At 44.1% G+C, this 20,280-nt stretch overlaps 1 protein-coding gene across 3 annotated transcripts in view; it reads right to left on the reverse strand.

The window, feature by feature from the left end:
* Positions 1-20,280, reverse strand: part of LOC144770363 (uncharacterized) — a 918,549-nt gene that overhangs the window by 357,695 nt on the left and 540,574 nt on the right. For all 3 annotated transcript variants that reach the window (XM_078654830.1, XM_078654829.1, XM_078654828.1), the window contains exons 15-16: positions 14,136-14,213; positions 7,543-7,769 (exon numbers count right to left, since the gene is read on the reverse strand). In XM_078654830.1, coding sequence (XP_078510956.1) covers positions 7,543-7,769; positions 14,136-14,213 — 305 coding nt within the window. The remainder of the gene's footprint in view (positions 1-7,542; positions 7,770-14,135; positions 14,214-20,280) is intronic.

A 20,280-nucleotide genomic window follows, 5' to 3' on the forward strand; every position in this document is an offset into this window, starting at 1 on the left:
ATTACTCAGGGTGCACATTTTAGGAATATGCAAGTGCTACTGTTTTTATCTGAACTCTTATGTTCATCTTATTAGAACTATGGTAGAAATGTATCTAATATTTACTATATTGGTATTAGCAATCTCTTTTGTATGCTTCTGTCTCCTGATTGCTGCAGCAAATATGTTCTAAACAAGACTGACGCTGGACCAATAAATACTTATTGAAACGTCCTAATCACCATCCTTTGTATTTTCAGAGAGTAGGTGAGCATGAGTAACTGATTAAAAAGTACTGTACTGATTTCCAAGATCCCGGAGGAATCAGGGTTGTCATGTTCAGTGGTTGCCAGAGACTACCTATACCACTGTAAGATGCAGGGGGTGGTTGTGGCACTGTAGAGCTAGTTGGTCTAACGGCTGACATATCCTGTGGGGGTGTCCGGCAGCGGTTGGGACACCAAGCCCTTAGTTTAGCTCATCCAAAATGTGCAGGTCCTGGGGATTCCAAGGAACTACACAACACAAAGACTATTGAAAACATTTATGCTTAGATATCAAGTGCACTAACCTTGTAAAACTTCACTGGATTTCCGTTTCCAAAATAATGCTTAACACCTTAATATATGGAAGGATGACTACTTGCCTGGTAGAGGAACCTCAACTTAGATGCTATTCTCATTCCAGACTGTTTGCAATGATGAGAATCAATCAGTAGGACTTAAAGCTTGCCCTGGAAAGGAAGGAAGATCTATCAGCTTGCATAAGAACTGTACCTGACAGAAATAATGCAAGCTGTCAACAAAGATAGCATGAAGCCCATTAAGTGGAGGGACAACCATGAGAAAATCTTAAGGAACCAAGTCAGCTATAAGGTTGCCTAGACTTCCTAGCCAGGAGAAGCAACAGAAACATTTGCATCAATAATCTGCTCCATTGCCTTCAAGAGCTGAAAGAGAGAAACTTCCTGTAGTGAGTTGGCCAGGAAAATGGTGCGCTTTTGCGTTCTGGTGCTTTAGATCTGCCTTCTCACAGTGACCTCTGTTTCAAAAGTTCTAATACAGCTGCAAAAGTAGATAGTAAGGTGGTGCAGACCTTCCACTCCAGCTGCTTATCTGGGGTTGGCATGATGCAGGTGCTTTGCAATGAGCAGATTAAGGCAGAGCACCAGTGCTCACCATGTGCCCATGAGGTCATGGGGCTCCATGAGCGGCACTGTGGCTGATCCTGGAACATGGATCTCTAGGACCAAGAAAGCTTACAAGACAAGAAGCCACATATGGATGAACCAATGCACTGACTGTACCAAGTTATCCACTGCAACAGGTGTGTGCTCCCTCACTCATGACAGAAATATTGACCTCTCCTGTGTAAACACACTCCAGGGATCCACAGGGCAGTCCCCTATGTCTTGTGTTTACTCAAATAGAAATGTTCTCATATTTATGGGCCTAGGTAGCCTGCTGACCACTCAGCCCCAAGGCATTCTAAGGCAACATAAGCACACAGAGCCCTATGGGCCAGCATTCTTATCTATGCACTGCCTGAGTGACAGATACGCTGCGGGGTGATCGGGTCACAGTTGTTAAAGGAATAGACTTTTTTTGTTGTCTTACCTACCGCCATGAAGGTGATCTCGAGGAGGACTGAATATATTTTGGCTTCACTGCTGCCACAATACAGGATTTTCTTACCCACTGTCCTGAGTACCTGAGGGTCTTTCATGCACAGTTGCGACCACTGGCTTGTTTATTTAACTCGGGGAGCTCTTTAGGGGCCGTAGGAGACAGAAGGGGCAACTCAGCGATGCCTTTAGGGAGGTCAAAGGTGCGTGATGTAAATTCCGCTAGATCTGGCGTGTTTATTTTCTGAATGAACATCCATGTTTAACATGAATATGCTTTATGTTTGATCCTCCGCTCACTTGCTAAAAACCATGACTTCAACAGAGGGCTCTTATCCTCTTTTCTCAATTTGTTCCCCTGTGAAATGGATCCAAAAAAGAAAAACTCTTTGGCTGCAAATGCCTTTTATTTATGTTTTAAAAACCAAAACAAAGAAAATGTATTTTCATTTACAATGTCAATAGCTCAAACTCGTCTAAATGCGAGACCTATTGCAATGCAGATGCTTGCTGTGTCATAGTCCCTGGGAGCTGTTCCTATTACACATGCACTGCAGCTAACGTGGCGGATTCATGGACAAAAAGTAGTACAGGTGCACACGGTTGTGTCAATGCGCAACGTATAGGTAGCCGAAGGGATGTGCACAGCGGTTCTGTCCAGAGACGTGCCTCCAATGTTTACGAATTGCTTTGTGTGAATCTGTTCCTTCACTCAGGCTTTTGGGGCTCCTCTGCCACTTCAAAACCTGAATCATACAAAAATGCTGAACTGCTTACCTTCAGCTTACCTCCGTCTTCTTACCTAAACCTTTTTTAGCTCTATTGTCAACAACCACTGATTATTTTGATGTTTCGTCTCCAAAGAATTTTTTGTTGGCTCTTGGAGTCTTTGATCTTGAATTTTTATCTCTGGATTTGGATAAAATCTTCTTTCTGATTAATGGGCCTTTCTTTATTGACTTGGAAACGGCTCTACACCCGACAGTAACATTTTTACCCAGTGTGCAATCATTAACTTAGCGTTCTTCAAAGTTTTAGGCTTGAACAATGCAGATTTGTAGCAGTGAAAGCATAACATACACAAGGGGAAACTGACTTTACAACGTGGAGTGAGCCACATGTCCTTTTACCTGCAAGCGGAACCAAACTTACCTTACCACTTGTGTGTGGTTAAGGCAATGCACCGTCTAGATGCGCTGATGGGCGGGACCAGGACGAGGAAGGATAGGCGAGGACGTCGTCAGGTAAGTGGGGCTGGGGCCAGGTTTAGGGAGTAGGTAATATGGGTGTGGGTAGTTTTTAGGGCTGGGGTTGTTGTTAAAGGGGAGGGGGCCAGGTTTTAGGGCTCAGAGTGGGAGGACTGGGGTCCGGGTAGTTTTTAGGACGTGGGGATCAATTTTTAGAGCACAGGCGGGGGAAGTGACAGTTTTCAGGGCTTGGGGCTGTTTTAGGGGTCAGGGGGGGGGGGGGGAGGGGGGTGTCAGGGCCGGTACATTTTTAGGACAGGGGGGCACGTTTTAGTGCTCGGGAGGGGGAAGGGCCATTTTCAGGGCAGCTTTAATGCTTTAGGACAGTGCTGGGGTCAGGGTAGTTTTCAGTTCGTGGGGCAGGTTTCAGGTCTCAGGGCAGAAGGGCTGGGGTATGATCTTTACTACACATTTTCCAAAACCATTCGTGCATTTACCACAATACTGCATGGTAAAGACATGTATGGTAAAAGAATGTGTTGTTAAGACGCATTTGTTGTTCAGGCAGCATTGTAGCGGCAGGCATGATTTAGCTATGGATGGCTCTGTAATACAACCTATGGGAGAAACAGCCCTTACAACATGGGCTCAGCCACGCATACAGTTCCCCTGCAAGTGGAATCACGCTTGCTTTAACCACTCATATGCCTTACCCATGCGTATGTGTGGTTAATGCAGTGCGTGGTCTATATGCGAGGATGGGCAGGCACAGCAAGAGGGAGGATCTAGAGAAGATGAGATCTAATAAGTGGGGCTGGGGCTTATTGGGGTGGGGGGATAGTTTATAGGGCTCAGGGGGGCCAGGGCTGTTTACAGAGCAGGGGGACAGGTTTTAGGGCTCATGGCAGGGAGGGTTGTGGTAGTTTTCCTGGGTTGGGGCAGATTTTAGAGCTCAAAGTGCTGGGGTTGGGTTGTTTTTAGGACGTGGGGTCAATTTTTAGGGCTCAGGGCGGGAAGAGGGGAAGGGCAGTTTTCAGGTATGTGGGAAGTTTTTTGTGGCTCAAGGATGGGTCTGGGGTCAGATTAGTTTTAAGTACGTGGGGCAGGTTTTAGGGCTCAGGGCGAAGGGGCTGGGGTGTGATCTTTACCAAAAATATCCCTTTACGAATCATGCTTTTACCACGAAATTGTGAGGTAAAGGCATGCATGGTAAAAGAATGATTTGTCAAGACGCATCCGTTGCTCGTACAGCGTTGTAGAGGCACTTGTGGTTTAGCCATGCCTGCCTCTGTCATACAACCCACAAAGAGTTTCCGCCCAAGGAATTCATTTTCCTGTTCAATCAGGACAGAATTTTAATTCTACCCCATCTGAACTATGTGGAACAGAATCAAAGTAAAGAATCCCCAAAATAAATATTCTCTGCCCTGGCCGAAGACCAACTAAACAAATCTGTTCTTTGTCCCTGTGATGCCATCGCTTGTGGTTTATCTGTAACTCAAACTCATCTGCAACTCTTGCACAAAAAATTGTACTCCCTTGGCAGCTCTTTAAAAACATCCCCTACCTCACCAATCTAGAATGGAAGTCACCAATAGGGTAATTGAGGGCTTAAGGTCACTGCCAAAATGAGCCATATGGTCGGCGCACAAATGTAAAATGTTACTGATATACATACATCTCTGGATTCAACCACTTGATGGCAGAATAATGCACCATATATGAACCAAAACCAGGGCCAAGCTGCAAATAAGCAGGTTTTAGAGTCAGTTTTCAATAAGAGTTCATGAAGTTATACAACATTCCAGCACATTACCAGCCAACAACTGCTGGTTATTCCTCATCGGCAGAAATGAAATTCATTACTCACACATAAGGATTATTAATGTGGTATAACATTGGTGGAGTAGATGTGCAGTTGTTCACGTTTTCCTGACAGAAACATTATGCACATCCGAATAGGAACGTGGAATCGAGAGGGATGCACAGAGCAATCAGCTTCACACTAGCTCGCATGACGGAGATGGTTCCTCTCTGTTTACAGAAGCAGCAACTATGTCATGTGACCACCTCAGAGTAGGCGTAGTCCACTTCTGAGAATATTCAGGAATGGAGGTAATGCCACTGATCATGATATGGTAAAGAGAAGGTTGTTACCATTTTGGCATAAGTATGAGCCACAAGGACTTAAGAGGGTGATGTACAGGATATACGCTTGTATGTGCCATGTGGGAATGTATTGCACACTGTTATCTGGAAAGCCATGGCTGTTCTCCGTTAAATTCATCCTGCTGTGATAGAGACTTGTAAATAAACTTTCCAAAGTTTGGTACCCAGCTTGTTTTGTATGTGTGACTGTGTTTAAAGCAGGGGTCTCAAACCTTTTCATTAATGAGAGCTACTTTTGTTTCACAAAAATTATCCTGAACTTTCAAAATTATTATTGTTGTACACTTAAGATAAGAGTACATTAGTGGACACTCTATGTAAGATTACCAGCCATTATCACCTCCGTACAGGATTGCCAGCAGTAATGTTAAAAAAGGCTTATTGCGTTTGAATACTGATGGAGCAAGGATTTGCACCTAAGCAACTTGCTCGGATTTAATCCTCACATATAACACTGTAATAAATTACTAACATTGTTTGTAGAACTAATTTTACACAACATTTTACATTTACTAGAAAGGGGGGGAAGCTTGCCTATGTGTTTTACAAACAAGTACCCCGAGTGCAACAAAAAATGGCTGCTAACGCGGGAAAACTAACTGCGCATGCGTCAACTGCATGACGTCTTAATGCTTGGAAGGAAAGCTTTGCTTCTGCGCAATGACAGTCAAAATGGTCGCTTAAGAACTCACATGCTAAGCATCTGCTTTGCCTGTAACTAAACCGCGTTATATACTAAGTGCTAATGCATAAACAGTTTTTTTAATTAAATAGGATTAGAGTAGAGATATGTGGTATACAGTGAAATCATTTTACTTGAATCGAACATCTTGTCTTTTTGACATCTCTGTTAGTTCGTATTTGAGCATTAAAGAGAGCTAAGGGCTGACGCTCATGTGACACCCATCCGCATGCGCGTTAGAGACAACTCCGGAGTCATTATCTCAAGTCTTGGAACCCGATCAAGAACACCCTTTCCACCTGTCCTAGGAACCAGCTGAACATCCTGAAGACTCAATGGACAACTGTACAAAACTGAATACATTGTTGATAATGCATTATGAACATGGATGGGAAATAAAGCTTGGGAGAAACAAATTAATGGGCGGGAACATAAGACAAAGGTCTTAAGAAAAAGTATTAAACTTGGCATGGTGTAATGCTCATCCCCTTGGTCTGTCCAATCAGAACTAGGAGTTTCATAAGGTTGAAACATTTAGGGGTGGTACATGCCATTAAGAAAGTATCATTGGGATAGCTAGTTAGATTAGAGAGCTCAATGGCTGCCAGAACGCTGAGAGATAGAGATGCTGTCCGATTGCAGAATGAGATACTCAAAGAAGCAGACTTAGAATTTTCAAGCAAAATAAAATTAGAAAGAAGATCGCTGAAGAATCAAGGAGGCAATAGAATTAGAAAGAAGAGCGCGGAAGAATCGAGGAGGAAATTAGAATCAGAGAGGGGTGAGACGCAGGCGTCAAATTCATAAGAGGCTACCTGTCCTAATCCTGTCCTGAACTTGTCACCTGAATTTCCCAATGGGCTCACAACTCTTGGCCAGAGGGGTCTGATCTTACACCATCATAGGTAACTATAAATCTGTGTATTGTGCCAATGTGCCTTTTCTCTCTGACCTCTTTTCCTGAGGTACTTGTCAAAGAAATGATAGTTAATCTACATAAGTTGAATCTTACCTCTTCAGAATGATGGAGTTAACACTGTAATTTGTTTTCGATTTATATGGTAAAAAATTCAAATAAACCTTTAAAACTTATCCGAGTCTTATGGTTATTTAATGAATTAAACAGGTAAATGTTTATTGGTCATAATTGCCAAATACAATTAACTAAAATAGATCCATTTGTAAAGAAAGGGCTTAGTATTAAATAAGTTCAAGACTGAGAGGCAAAACGGACATATAGAATTAGCCCTAAAATTGATCCCCAGCGGGGTTTCATCAACCTGATAACGAGTGAGTGTGGTTTATAGGCCCGAATGAGTATTTAGTGAATTTTGTCCGCAGGTTGGTGTGACCACTGGATCAATACCTCTACAAAGGTAATACATAACAGCCACAGCTGCAATGCCCCCTAGAACAAAGGGAATAATGTTAGTAATTAGTCTCCCAGTGTTGCATGATTTATGATTCAAACATCTTTAAATATATTTTTGAAATATGGGTTCTCAAAATACACACATTTTCATCTCATGTACACACGGGCATACACATAGTAATTTAACGAAGCAAATGTTTCTAATTTGGCGTGCTGGGCTACACACAGGAGAGCTACTCACAGGTAGTTGGAGCGCTACCAGTAGCCCATGAGCTACTGGCTAGAGAAGCCTGGTTAAAAGGAATACATTAATGCGTCTTTTCCGGACCAGCAACCAGGATGGAGTTACCATAATTGATTACACAATGTACAGTATATCCCGATGGCTTAGTTTCCATGATTAATATCAAACTGACTACTCTGTAAGGGTTAGCACCAACCAGTTCCACTCTAACTTAGTGTCTCGTGAGGGATGTATAAAGTGCATCAAAAAGGAAATGAACAACTCAAACAATATAAAAAAGTTTACCTGGTACCGCTCATGCAGCCCAAACGCACACTTTTGTATTTTAGAGACCTGGCAATCTCAGGCCCAAGAGGGTACTGGTTGATTTCATGTTCACTGAAGGCAGTGGAACAGCGTATGACAAAAACCACATTCCGCTCCTTGGACCAGTTGTCCAGGAAGGACATGAAGTCCTGCCAGCTATGGAACTCACTCCTGTCGAGACGTTCCTCGTCAGCTCCCATGCATACCTGAAAAGGAATCACATATATGTTGAAAGGACCAGTGAAAATGGGAACTCATCAAGTCCCATATGTCACAGCACCAAGCACAGAGTGGAGGTGGCAAGACACATAAGATCTCTAACATACAAAGAAAGGGTTTGAATATTCCACTAGACCATAAAGTAGCATGGCGGAATTCAGAAGAAACATGAAGTACTGTTATTGACTTTGTAAGTGTATTTGTAAGGCTCAGCCCAAGGCGAATGTGTGAAAGAGCAACATACACAGTAAGGGGAAAGCGAAACAGTTGAAAGTAGCGGATATGGACAAGTAATCAATTTAACAGAGACAGCACGCATGCAAGTCTTTGAGTAGTTTACATAAACACTAGAGAAGTGGTTAATTTGTAAAAAATAAGTGCCGGGTCCCTCGTCAGGAGCCCGCTAGCAGCAGCCTGTTTATCCTGTTAGCACAGCCTAAAACAGAACAAACTACTAACCATGAAAGTGGGGAGAGGATGTGGCATAACGCCCAGAACTGCAGACTTCGAAGCTGGGGAACCAGGTGCGAGTCTGGTGTCTGCTCAACATCTTGTTATTTTGGGCAAATCACTTAATCACACGTAAATTACGGTGTCCTTAACTGGTGCTCATGACAAGCGCTGAGCTGAGCACCAAAAACTACCAGCTCAAACTAACCACTGCACCAAAGGCATATATGTAATGAAACAAATAGCTAATCACTCAAAAGTAAAATGCCAAATGCTTCCAGGAAAGTACCTCGATAGGCAGAGTGGGGCCCAGAATATTTAGCAGTACCTAAGATTCATTCGATTATTCAATGCAACACTTTCTGATTATCTTTGTTAGAGTCCTGCAGTCAAATAGTGAAGAAGGATGTTCCTGTACAAACTACCTGTATAAATAAGCCTTAAGTGTTTATTAAGTGTAAATCATCTTGTTTAATTAGTTTAGAGAGATTAAAAAGATGATTGGATAGCAAATATCATACATAATATGAAAAATGTCACCTACCCTGTAATCATCTATTTGTGGCATGTAGTGCTGTAGATTCACATGCTGTACATACTTGCACCATCTAGTGGTGGGTTCAGACTTGTACAACTTGTTTTCCTTCTTAGGAAGTCTTTTTGAGTCACAGGACCTAGTGGCTCCACCTTTTAGTGGTAATACACATGGGCATCAACTCCATCCATAGATTGTTTTTTCTTGCACAGAGGGTAAGATTTGGGATGGAACAAAGGGACACAGTAAAGATGACCATGCATAGCAAAGTATTAAACATATGAAAAGAAAGAATATCTACAATAACTACAGGCGATAGGGAAAGAGGGCGGTGGCATGTGAATCTACAGAACTAAATGCCACGAACAGATGCTTACAGGGTAAGTGACATTTTCAGTTTGTGGCATGTATACCTATAGATATACACGCTGTGCATAGACTGTAAAGCAGTCCTCCAAAAGTGGTGGCCTAGCCGGAGGATGTTGCAGGAGACTGTGAAAGAGTACGTAGGACAGCCTGGGCATCCTTAGCTTGCTGTTTCGCCAAGACATAACACACATTAGTGTCTGGTAAAGGTATGAGTGGAGGACCAAATAACTGCTTTACAGATGTCAGCTATTGGTTTATGTTACCTATGAAAGCAGAGATGCCCCTTTCTTTCGAGTGGAATGAGGTTTGCTAGGGACGAGCACGGTTCTTTTAGCTTTAGTATAGCAAGTCTGTATGCAATTGACCAGCCAATGTGCAACACCTGTCTTGGAAATGGCATGCCCATGCGTTGCCTTGAAATGGTACAAAAATAGCTGTTGTGACTTATAGAATGGTTTTGTCCAGTCAATATAGTACATTAGTGCTCTCTTGACATCTAAAGTGTGCAGAGTGCATTCCGCTACAGTCTCTGGGTCCGGAATGAAGACTGGGAGCTTTGACTGTCTGATTAAGGTGAAAACTAAAGACTACTTTAGGGATGAATTTTGGATTGCTTCTGAGAACCAGCCTCTCATGATCGACTTTGAAGTAAGGCTCTTCCAAATTAAGAGCGTGTATCTCACTGACTCACCTAAGGGAAATGATAGCTACAAGAAAGGCCACCTTCCAGGAAAGAAAATGCAGTGGACAAGTGTGTAGTGGTTCAAAAGAAGGGCCTAGGAGTCTTGTGAGAGCTATATTAATATTCCACACAAGAGCAGGTGGTGTCGGAGGTGGGATAATCTGTTTGAGGCCTTCCATGAAAGCTGGTATTCTGAACAATGAAGTACGTTGTCTATTCTGTAAGTAGGCGGCTACAGCAGTCAGACCTAACGGAATAGAAGTGTGGCAAGGCCTGACCATTGCAGGTAAAGGAGGTAACAGACAATGCCCTGTACAGATGCTGTGAGTGGATTAATAGGTTTAGAAATATAGTAGTGTACAAACCGTTTATATTTGGCTGCATTGCAGGTCTGGTAGTGGGCCTGCGGGCCTCCTTGAGGATAGACATGCATTCTTCTGGTAGGTTGAGGTAACCGAAAGACCTCCGGAACCAAATCTCAAGGCTGAGCTGGTGAGATTTAGGATGCCTGACAGTACTGTGGAGTATGTGTGAAGGTCAGGTCTGTAAGGGAGCTTCTTGTGGAGAGCAAGGTGGTGATGTGCCGAGGTTGGTGTCACTAAGATAAGAGTGTGCGATGTTCACTTCAGCCTCAGGCCCACAAACAGGAGGAGTAGGAGAGGTGGAAAAGCATAGGCAAATATCTGACCAGTTCAATTATAGTGCATTGCCCATGGACTGTGGGTGTGGTAGGCTGGCTCTGAAGTTTGGGCACTTTGCATTTTCGGTGGTGGCGAACAGGTCCATTTGGGGAAACCGCCAATACTGGAGTAGGACTTTGGGGTGGAGTTCCCATTTGTGGACTTGTTGATGCATTCTGCTTTTCAGTTTTACCAGATTGTTGTCCACCCCGGGAATGTGTTGGATGAGCAGATGTACTGTGTGATGTATCCCCCACTGCCAGATGCTCTTGGCTACAGTCGACAACTGGTGAATGTGTCCCCCTTAGTTTTGGAAGTAAAATATGGTAGTTATTTTGTATGTCTGGAATAAGATTGTCTTGTGAGAGGACGGAAGACCAGAAGAAATGAAATGAAAAGGGGTTTTATAAAGCGCGAGCAGTTACCCTGAGGCATCCAGGCGCTGGTAGGTAGAGGAAGCTTCTGCTGGGGTAGATCACTGGTGAAATGATTTAATTAGATATTTATTGGTTGAAGAGGAAAATTTTCAATTGTTTGCGAAAAGTGAGCAGGTTCGGGTTGGATCTTAGATGGAGGGGGAGAGAATTCCATAACTTGGATGCGTTATAGGAAAAACAACTACCTCCTGCTCTGGCTCTTCGTATCTGTGGGACAACAGTTAGACAGGCTTTCGATGAGCGGAGTTCTTTTTTGGGATGGTAGGGGGTGATCAAAGAATGATTGATCGGCGGCCCCGATTTCCAGAAGGCCTGGTGGGTGATGCACATGGCCTTGAATTTGATCCTCTCCCTAACAAGAGTGAGCATGGTTGCCAGTAACTCCTGTTGATTGATATGAAGTGATTGCTGGGCAGATGACTACTTCTTGGAGCGTTAATGTGACTGAGATGCAAGCTCCAGCAGGTGAGTGAGGCGTCCGTGGTGATGGTCTCTTAGGGGACCAGGTCTAGGATGGGCCACCTCTGCAACAGGTTGTGTTCTACCACTGTAGAAAGCGATGTGTGTGGCCCCAAACCAACACGAGATCCTCTAGATGACCCTCTGCTTGAGACCATTGTGTCGCTAGCCACTCTTGAAATGGCCGTATGTGCAGTTTGGAGTGAGGACTATGGCAATGCAAGATGCCAGGATTCCTAGCAAGAGCATCACAGTTCTGACTGTTACTTAGTGATCAGGCTGAAAAAAGAGGCAGCAGGTTTTGAAATTGCTTCACTCTTGCTGGACTGGAGTAAGCCTTCCCCACAAGTGAGTCTAGGATGGCCCCAAAAAAGGGCTGTACTTGATGGGGCTGGAGGTGGGATTTGTTCAGATTGATCTAGACTGTGCAAGGTCTGAAAGGTCTGCGTGTGCGCTAGATCAGCCACTCATCCAGGTAAGGAAAGATGTGGATGCTGACCCTCTGGAAGTGAGTGGCCACCACAGCCAGACATTTGGTAAAGGCCCTTGGGAATGGTAACCCCAAGCTGAAGCACTTTGAACTGGTAATGTTGGCCACTCACCACAAAACACAGATCTTTGATGCACACGGTTGATGGGTATGTGGAAGTAGGCGTCCTTTAGATCGAGGGCAGCCGTTAAGTCACCTTGCTGCAGTAGTGTATGATGCCTTGTAGAGCCAACATATGAAAGTACTCAGACAGAATACAATTGTTGCGATGCCAGATGCCACGGATGGGTCTGAGTGAACTTTCCTTTCTTGGAATAATGAAGTAGAGAGAATACACCCCCTGTCTATGGTGGCAGAAGCGGCTCGATAGCCCTCTTGGCAAGGGGGGCCTGTATCTCCTCCTGAAGGAGGCATAAATGTTCTGAGGACAGTTTGAGTTGGCGGACGTGCTTGGTGGTGTATGTATGAGTTCTAGATAGTACCTCTCCTGTATGATATCTAGGACACATCGGTCAGAGGTGCTTTCTGTCCAACTGGGCAGAAATCCCTGCAACCTTCCCCCGAGAGGCGTTGTGGGGTCGGGGTTAAGGAGAATGGAGTCAGTGTTTTGGAGGGAAATCTCTTTTGGGGACTGTGCCCGTTCCTCTGCCATTGTTTTCCCTGTATCCACCCCTTTAGTAGACCCTTGAAGGTGACTGCAGCATGGACCTTGAAAAGGTGGAAGAGGGTTTGGAGGTGGAGGTTTTGGCTACACTGTGTTATTGGGAGCCCTGAAAGGAAATGCGAGGAATGGGTGTCTGTAGGGGGCCCAGAGCTTTGGCAGTGTAGGTATTTTTCTTTGTCTTTTCTAGCAACTTGTTGACCTGTGGGCAAAAGAGATGTTGGCAATAAAAGGAAAGGTTAAGAAAGCGCAGCTGGACCTCTGGCTTTAAGCCAGGCTTCTGCAGCCACTCATAGTGGCACAATGGGAAGCTTGTGTCGAAGCTGTGAGCAGCTGAGTCTGCGGCATCCGGTGTGCAGCGGATATTGGAGATGATCTTGCCCTCCGTCACCAAGTCCTGTCCTTTTTTATGGTACTGTTCTGGGAGATGCTGGACAAGGTCCGCCATTTGATTCCAGTGGGTGCAGTCATACCTGAAGAGAAGGTCTACAGAGTTAGCGACGTGCCATAGAGTAGCAGACTGTGTCACTACTCACCATTTTACTCCAGGCATTGATTTTCGCACATTCCTGGTCCGGAGGGGTGGGTCCCCTGGGAGTTAGCTCGCTTTTGATCTGTATGGACGTCTAAGAAGTCAGGGGTTAACTGACCCAGTATTTTGTTTATTTCAAGCATATTGCACATATCATGCATGCGTAGCATTTTAAGAAGGCATAACAAGCGCTGGATGAGTATGTGCATTTGCTGGTGAAAGAAAAATGCCCTGGCCATATAAGGTTCCCTTACATTTTCATAAACCCTGGATGGGCAGAACTCTTAGACGGATGAATAAAATGGAAATAAGCAAGCACTTGTTTGTGGGACTAGATAGAATATACTGCTGTGGTTTCATGTATTATGCGTACTATGGAGGGCGCATACAACTTTATGTGAAACTAAACTGTGTCCCACGTCCAATAGTGTTGACTATTTTCACTAAATGCTGCATAATATGGAGATCTCTCTGAAAAATCTTGGTGGACACTTTAGGGGAATTATGGTATTGTCCAGGTAGACCATATGTCACAAGATACAGCCTAACCTAATTAAGGAGACTTTATTTGGTCAGTCCTATTAAGTAGATAAGAGAAGGAGGCAGGGTATCTATTAGGTCTGCACCCCAGGGATATTATGAGGTAACGCTCTAGCATTACTCAAACATTTTTTGATGCATTGTATAAAAGGTGATGGATAACATCTGTACTACCTTTGCAGCAGAGAAGTGTGAGAGGTGGCAGGTATGGCTGTTCAGTCAATGTCTCAAATACGATACCTGGTCCCTGATACAGAGCATTCATGAATGACATGGCTCTGTGGACACTCACCAGTGTGTGGATAATATTTTAAAAAAACATGTATAGCATCTATAAAGAAAAGTAGTACTTCAGAGAGTAACATAATGAATATGCAGAATTACATACGCTGTTTCCTATAGTTTTGTGTACCTATGCACCATTCTCTCCGAACAAACATTTCCATGCACAGTAGTCAAATTTAGAACATGCTCACTGAATGGCAGGCAGTGGCTGGGTATTGTATTGTCCTCTTTACCTCATTCACAAAGATGCCAGACTCAATCGAGGTCTCATAGGAATCGTCATCGGTGTCCTCTTCATCAGTGTCATCTGTCTGATGAATAAAACAATTAATCTGAGAGAGCAGAGAGTAGAGATCTCATGAAGCACATTAATTGATCAAGCACATTAATTGATCGTTGGTTAGTATGAACTCTATGTCTTTTTGAATCTACAATGAAACAATCAAGCTGCTTTTATGGCCATAAAAGCAGCTTGATACGTACAGCTCTCAATGCAAAGGTACATAGCTATTTTCAAGTACAACAAATTCAGTACTCTAATGGGAGCTCTAGGAACATCATATTGACCAATAATCTAGAATATAAAAAAAGGTTAAAGGGGATTACTAAGCACATCTCTCCAAGCAGAAGATTCTCTGTGATTCAAGTTACTGAATTTATATATGAGGATACATGAAACTTTGCAACAACTTTAGTACAAAAGCCACTGCAGAAACAACCAGTCTAGAGTTCAGTAGACCGCTAACTATATTGGCAAAACTCTACCTTCTTTCAAATTCTGCTTTCTTAGTTCTTTCGTGAGCCCATGGGCCTCTCTAATTGTAGACAATTTGTTGAAGATTGCTCACACCTTCTCAGGCATCTATAGAGCAGTTAGCACAAGTGGATACCCGTTAACTGGCTTGTATAATTCCAGACAATTCAACAAAGAAGGTACACAACTTCTTATGCTACCTGGATTTTGTACTGGGGACACAGAAGGGACAAAGCACCTCAACACATTCACTGCTTTTCTATGAACAAGATGGTTTCACCGGGCTTTATGAATCTCATTTGCTAGATTCTTGTGTAAGAGCTCTGTCTAGCACATTTCATAGGACTCGTGTTACAGTGGAATTATAGTCATGTCTAGACTAGATGTTTTCTAAAATGTGAGAATTTATAGGCTAGTTATTTTCTAAAATGTTGAATTTTGAAGACAATTACTTTAGGTACTCATTCCATCATAATGACCACTCACTAGATGATACGTTACAATTCGGTATAACCAGGCAGAGAATTTACTAAGCCGATTTACTATAGAAGAGATCTGTAATTCCACACATCTCAGATAAACACTGTAGGAAACGGCCCCTTTTTGACATGGAGACTCCCACTGTTAGCCTGCTACATGATGAGATTTCAACCAGATGTGCACTGGGTTACTGCTAACCAGGTCCCCCGTGCCAGATCTCTTTCCCCAAAACTGTACAATTGCTTCCCCAATTATCAATACTTTTAGCACCCTCTGTATGTCCCCAGTATATGGTACCCCTGATACCTAGGGCCTGGGGTACGAAAAAGAGTCCCTCAAGGGCTGCAGCACAAATTGTGCCACCCTAAGAGACACCTCATCAAACAAATGCAAGACTGCCACTGCAGGATGCATTTTTTGGTGCAGACAAAAGTGAAAAATAACATCGCACACATCCCTGTGTGCCTTATCTCCTAAAACTGAAAGTAATACTTCTAAGTCACCACTATAGCAGGCCTGATAGCCTTAAAGGCAGGGTGGTTAGTACTACATGTGAGGACATACCTGCATGAGCAGATATGCCCTTGTGCTGGTCAGTTTCTTTACTACCAGTGCAAGTGAACAGGGAAACCATTTTGGTAAAAAAACGGGTTCCCCAGCTACATGTTATTAAACATCTTGTATTAATAAACCCACACTAATTCTAGTGTTGGATTTATTAATACATGTACCCTGAGGGCAACTTAGAGGTGCCGCCTGAAAACCTACCAGCTTCTTGGGTGGTGCCTGACTGGTCTCTGTTAGCCTGCCACCAGAGACAGATTTCTGAGCTCCTAGGGTGAAGGTCTTTGCTCTCAGAAGGTCAGAAACCAAGCCTGCACGGGAAGAGGGTGTTCACAACCCCTCCCTCAGGATGACTTGTTGATTAGCACTCCTAGGCCAACAAGCTACAAGAAAGTCCCTCCTTCGAAATGAGAGTCTGGCTCCTCTTACAGGGAAGGAGGCCGCTCCCGCTTTGTCCAGAGCCCTTTGGCACCCGGACCGGCAGGAACTTAGCTAGTCAGGTAGGCGTACCCGCCCCCAGGCTAGACCCACCCCAAGGTTTGGCACACTTAGGAACTCTAGGAAAGGGTTATGCCCACTTTCCACAGGATGTGGTCATATAAGGAGGCATAGAGACGCCAGGGGTGAGTAGCCCATTGGCTCACCCTACAATCCCTTAAAATCTCTAAATTCAGAATTTAGGGGATCCACTGGCACCAGATAAGCAGATCCTGCTGACCTGAAAGAAGGATGTGAAGAGTTGCATCTTGCAAGAACAGAGGATCCAGCAAATGACTTGGCGCCAACACTGCTGGCCTGCCTGCTGCCTTCACCAATTGCACCAAACCTTGACTTGTCCTGCAGTTGCTGAGTCTCCAAAGCCCGGGAGACCTGCAAGCACTTCACCCAGTAACCAAGACCTCCAGAGAAGTAGCAGACCTGCTTCACTGCATCCTGCAGGCATGCAAAGACTCCTGGAAGGACCGCTGAAACCAGACGCCAAAAGCTACCACTTCACCCGTAGCTCCAAGTCCAAGTTGAAGTGGGTCAACGGTGTCAGCATGGTCTCTCTGCCCTCCAGAGACTGAGTCCAGTGTGGTGACACCTCTCTTGGGCTTCAAGACGCCACCTGCAGCTACTGCAGGCAGGCGCCTTCTACTGCAACTGTTTCGGGTATGGAAAACCCGATGCATAAGGACACCTCTGCACCCGTCACCCCTTGGCCGTGGAAAAGAGGACCAACTGTGTCCCTATATCCCTGAGCATCATGACGCCTGAGCCCCCATGGTGGTTCAGCCCGCTTGGCCTCCCAGTTCGATCCTGCACAAAAACCGATCCCCATAGAGTAACATTGAGCACACAACACTGTTTGGTACCTCTGCACCTGGCCGTCCTAGTGCCGCCAGTGGTGTTCTGCTGGTGCTTCTTTGGACCCTGCCCACCACTCACCTTAACTCTTAGAGATTGATCCTGTAAGTCGCTGTACGGTTATCAAATGCTGCACTGACTTTTCCGGCTTTCCACAGTTTTGAATACATCTTATAGCCAGTTCTCCATTATGTGCCAAGGAATATGGAGAATGCAGAATGGCCTGTCTACCCACTCATATCTTAGGTGACCTTACTCTCAAGTGTTTCACGCTCTCTTTCTAATGAGGTCGACCGGACTCTCTCCTGAATTCTTGATGGCACTCCCACCAAAAAGAACCTCCCTTTCGGAATGTGATTGAGGATCTTCGTTTATCTTGATGTATCTATCATGAAATTCCCCAATCGACCCGAGGCATCCAGAAAAACTCTACATTATATTCTGGTGCGAGAAGGAGGACTTTGGCCAGAAGATCAAGCAGGTTTTACATGAGACATGTACAAATGTATACATTTGCCACCTGTCCAGTTATTTCAGTCTCACAGCCACAGACACAAACTCCACAACTTGAAAGTAATCTGCAAAATTAGGGGCAAATTATGGGTCAATGCATGGTATTAACAGGAGTTTAGTGGAGAGCCAACCCCTGTCCCACTGTTTAGAATCAATCATTTTTAGTGTGTGGTAGCAAGATCACAATACACAGCTTAGCTGCCTACATCAAGCCTCCGGCAGAGCGAAAACTAAAGGGAAGTACACCGCGTTCAAGGTCTACATCCCGGGGGCGACCTCGCGGTGATTTAGAACCTCAGTGAAATCGCAAGGCACCGTAGCTAAGATACCACTTTTAAACACAATAAGAAACAATAGAAAAAATAACCCCACCGCCCCCACCCTCCCACCGCATCAGTTCAAAACCGCCCTTCTGTCAACCCCCGCTGTTAATCAATGGGTGATAATTATCAATTCAATCAGCAGCTGAACCAGGTGGATCTAAAGGTATGAGTTGTAGGATCTTCAGGTATTTCGGACACGTTACTTCCCTCATGTCTTTAGAAAGGAGCTGCAAGAATGGGGCCCATATTTTCACATATTCCTTGCCCTTCCCTTCTACGCTAAGTGAAAGACGTTCCATTGCTAATAGGTGCCAGAGTCTCTGTATCCAATCTCGTGGGTCCAGGACTAACGAAGACCCCCAATCCTTTTAGAGCACCTGTCTTGCCGCTAGCAGTGCCAGGGCTATCTGTTTGCCCCTCAATGATTTCAATGGGAAGGACCCAGGGTGGGGAAGTCCCAGAAGTGTATGTTCGGGAGCTCGTGGCAATGTAATCTGAAATGCTGCATCAATGTCATTGAGAATTGCTGCCCTGTAGCGCACCAGCTTCGGACAATGCCACAGCAAGTGTGCTAGAGTACCAGTGAGGTCACACCCCCGCCAGCAGAGTTCTGACTTGGATTTGTCCCAAGACTTAATGCGCTCTGGGGTATAATACCAGTAATTGACCACTTTATACGCCGACACCTCACCCGCTGTATTGGAAGCAGTGTGGTTCGCACTGTAAAAAATGTGTTCCCATTCCTTGTGCGTTAGGGGCCTCCCCAACGTAGTCTTCCACCTGACCTGTGCCTTTGTGCGATGTTTCTGAGGGTGAGTAGTGATCATAGAATAGAGTTCAGACATGAGTTTACGATCTTCTTTCTTACACACCAGCCATTTTTCAAAGGTTGTCAAAGGGCGGGACATGAGAGCGAAGTTCTCAGATCGTGTGACCCAATGGGCAAGTTGTGAATAGTGAAAGGTATCTGAGCCCGGCAGATCGTAGTTCTTGTGCAGCTGAGAAAAGGGAATCAGGCCGTCAAGATCAAAAAGGGAGCCTACCTGTCCCACTGTTTATATTAAAGATTAGAGAGCCTATGGGTATTTGCTGACTTCTTATAAGCAGATTTTGCTGCCAATACGTTAATGTGTGCTGATTGTCTAATAACCCAAAATATGATGAGGTTTGTGATATTTCGAGTACCTGAGAGGGAGCTACACTATTTGGGAACATGAATGAATGAAGCCCAATAAGCTATGCATTGACCAATTATAGGCACATTCTGCCAAATTAAATGCTTTGTGTCATCTCTAATAGATGATTCATTGAAAACATCTCAGGAACAGTGTGATGGGTTGACATAACCTTGCAGATGGCTCATCCACTTGCAGGTGGTAACCAGTCCATTTAAAATTAACAGTTATAATTATTATTTCAATTCAGTCGAAAAAGGAGCCATGATCTCTGACAATCGTAACAGGAAGACCTTGCAACTGAATGATTTTACTAAAAAAAAAAAAAACTAAATATAATAACCAGTTCTGAAAGCTGTGGGCAATTTCCTAGGGGGAATGAAATGTGCAGTTAGTAAAAAAAAAATCCTCTACTATCAATAAGTTATAGCCATACAAATCAGGGAGTTCTACAATGAAATCCATGGAAATCATGACACGTGGCTTTTGTTTAGTCTGAAAAGGTTGTAAAATGTTCTGCTGGTCTGGTATGGGAAGTTTTGGCTTGAGTAAAAATAGTACATTGGGAGGCAAATTTATTTATCAAATGGTCAAGATTTTCCCACCAAAAATAAGGGCCCGCCAAGTCTTCAAATTTCCTTTGCCCAGGTTGCCCTGCCACTGGATCATGAGGAAATCAACCCATAACCTGTCATTGGAAATACTCACCCGCAATGTAGAAAGCATTCGGATGGAAAAGCAGAGAGCCTGCTCTGTGGCGATTGTCTGGATTTTTATTAATTCATGTAGTCTGATCCTTCTCTTGATGACATTAAAGAAGTTTATTGAGGAAAATTAGAGAACCTGTAGAATACTAGGAGGGGTAAAGGACTCAATATTCTCTACTAGAGGACAAGATAGGACGTCTGACAACCTGATGATTTCCAGATAGAAGCTGGCAAAAAATATAACTAAAGAATAACTGGCATGAACTGCGCTGGCACCCTTCACTGATGTGAGGTATAACGCATTCCTATGATCCACCTGGACTGTAATTTCATGAATTGCTCCCTCAGGATAGTGTTGCCAATGTGCAACAGCGTCCTTAATGGCCAGTAGCTACAAATCAAAAATAGTGCAATTTCTTTCCATGCTAAAGACAGTAGAATGTAATAAGGTGAGGGACTTCAGTTTGAAAGAATCTATCACATAACAATGCTCATATGACATAAAATGAAACATT

The sequence above is a fragment of the Lissotriton helveticus genome, chromosome 7 (assembly GCF_964261635.1).
Source record: "Lissotriton helveticus chromosome 7, aLisHel1.1, whole genome shotgun sequence".
In the NCBI taxonomy this organism is placed as follows: Eukaryota; Metazoa; Chordata; class Amphibia; order Caudata; family Salamandridae; genus Lissotriton; species Lissotriton helveticus.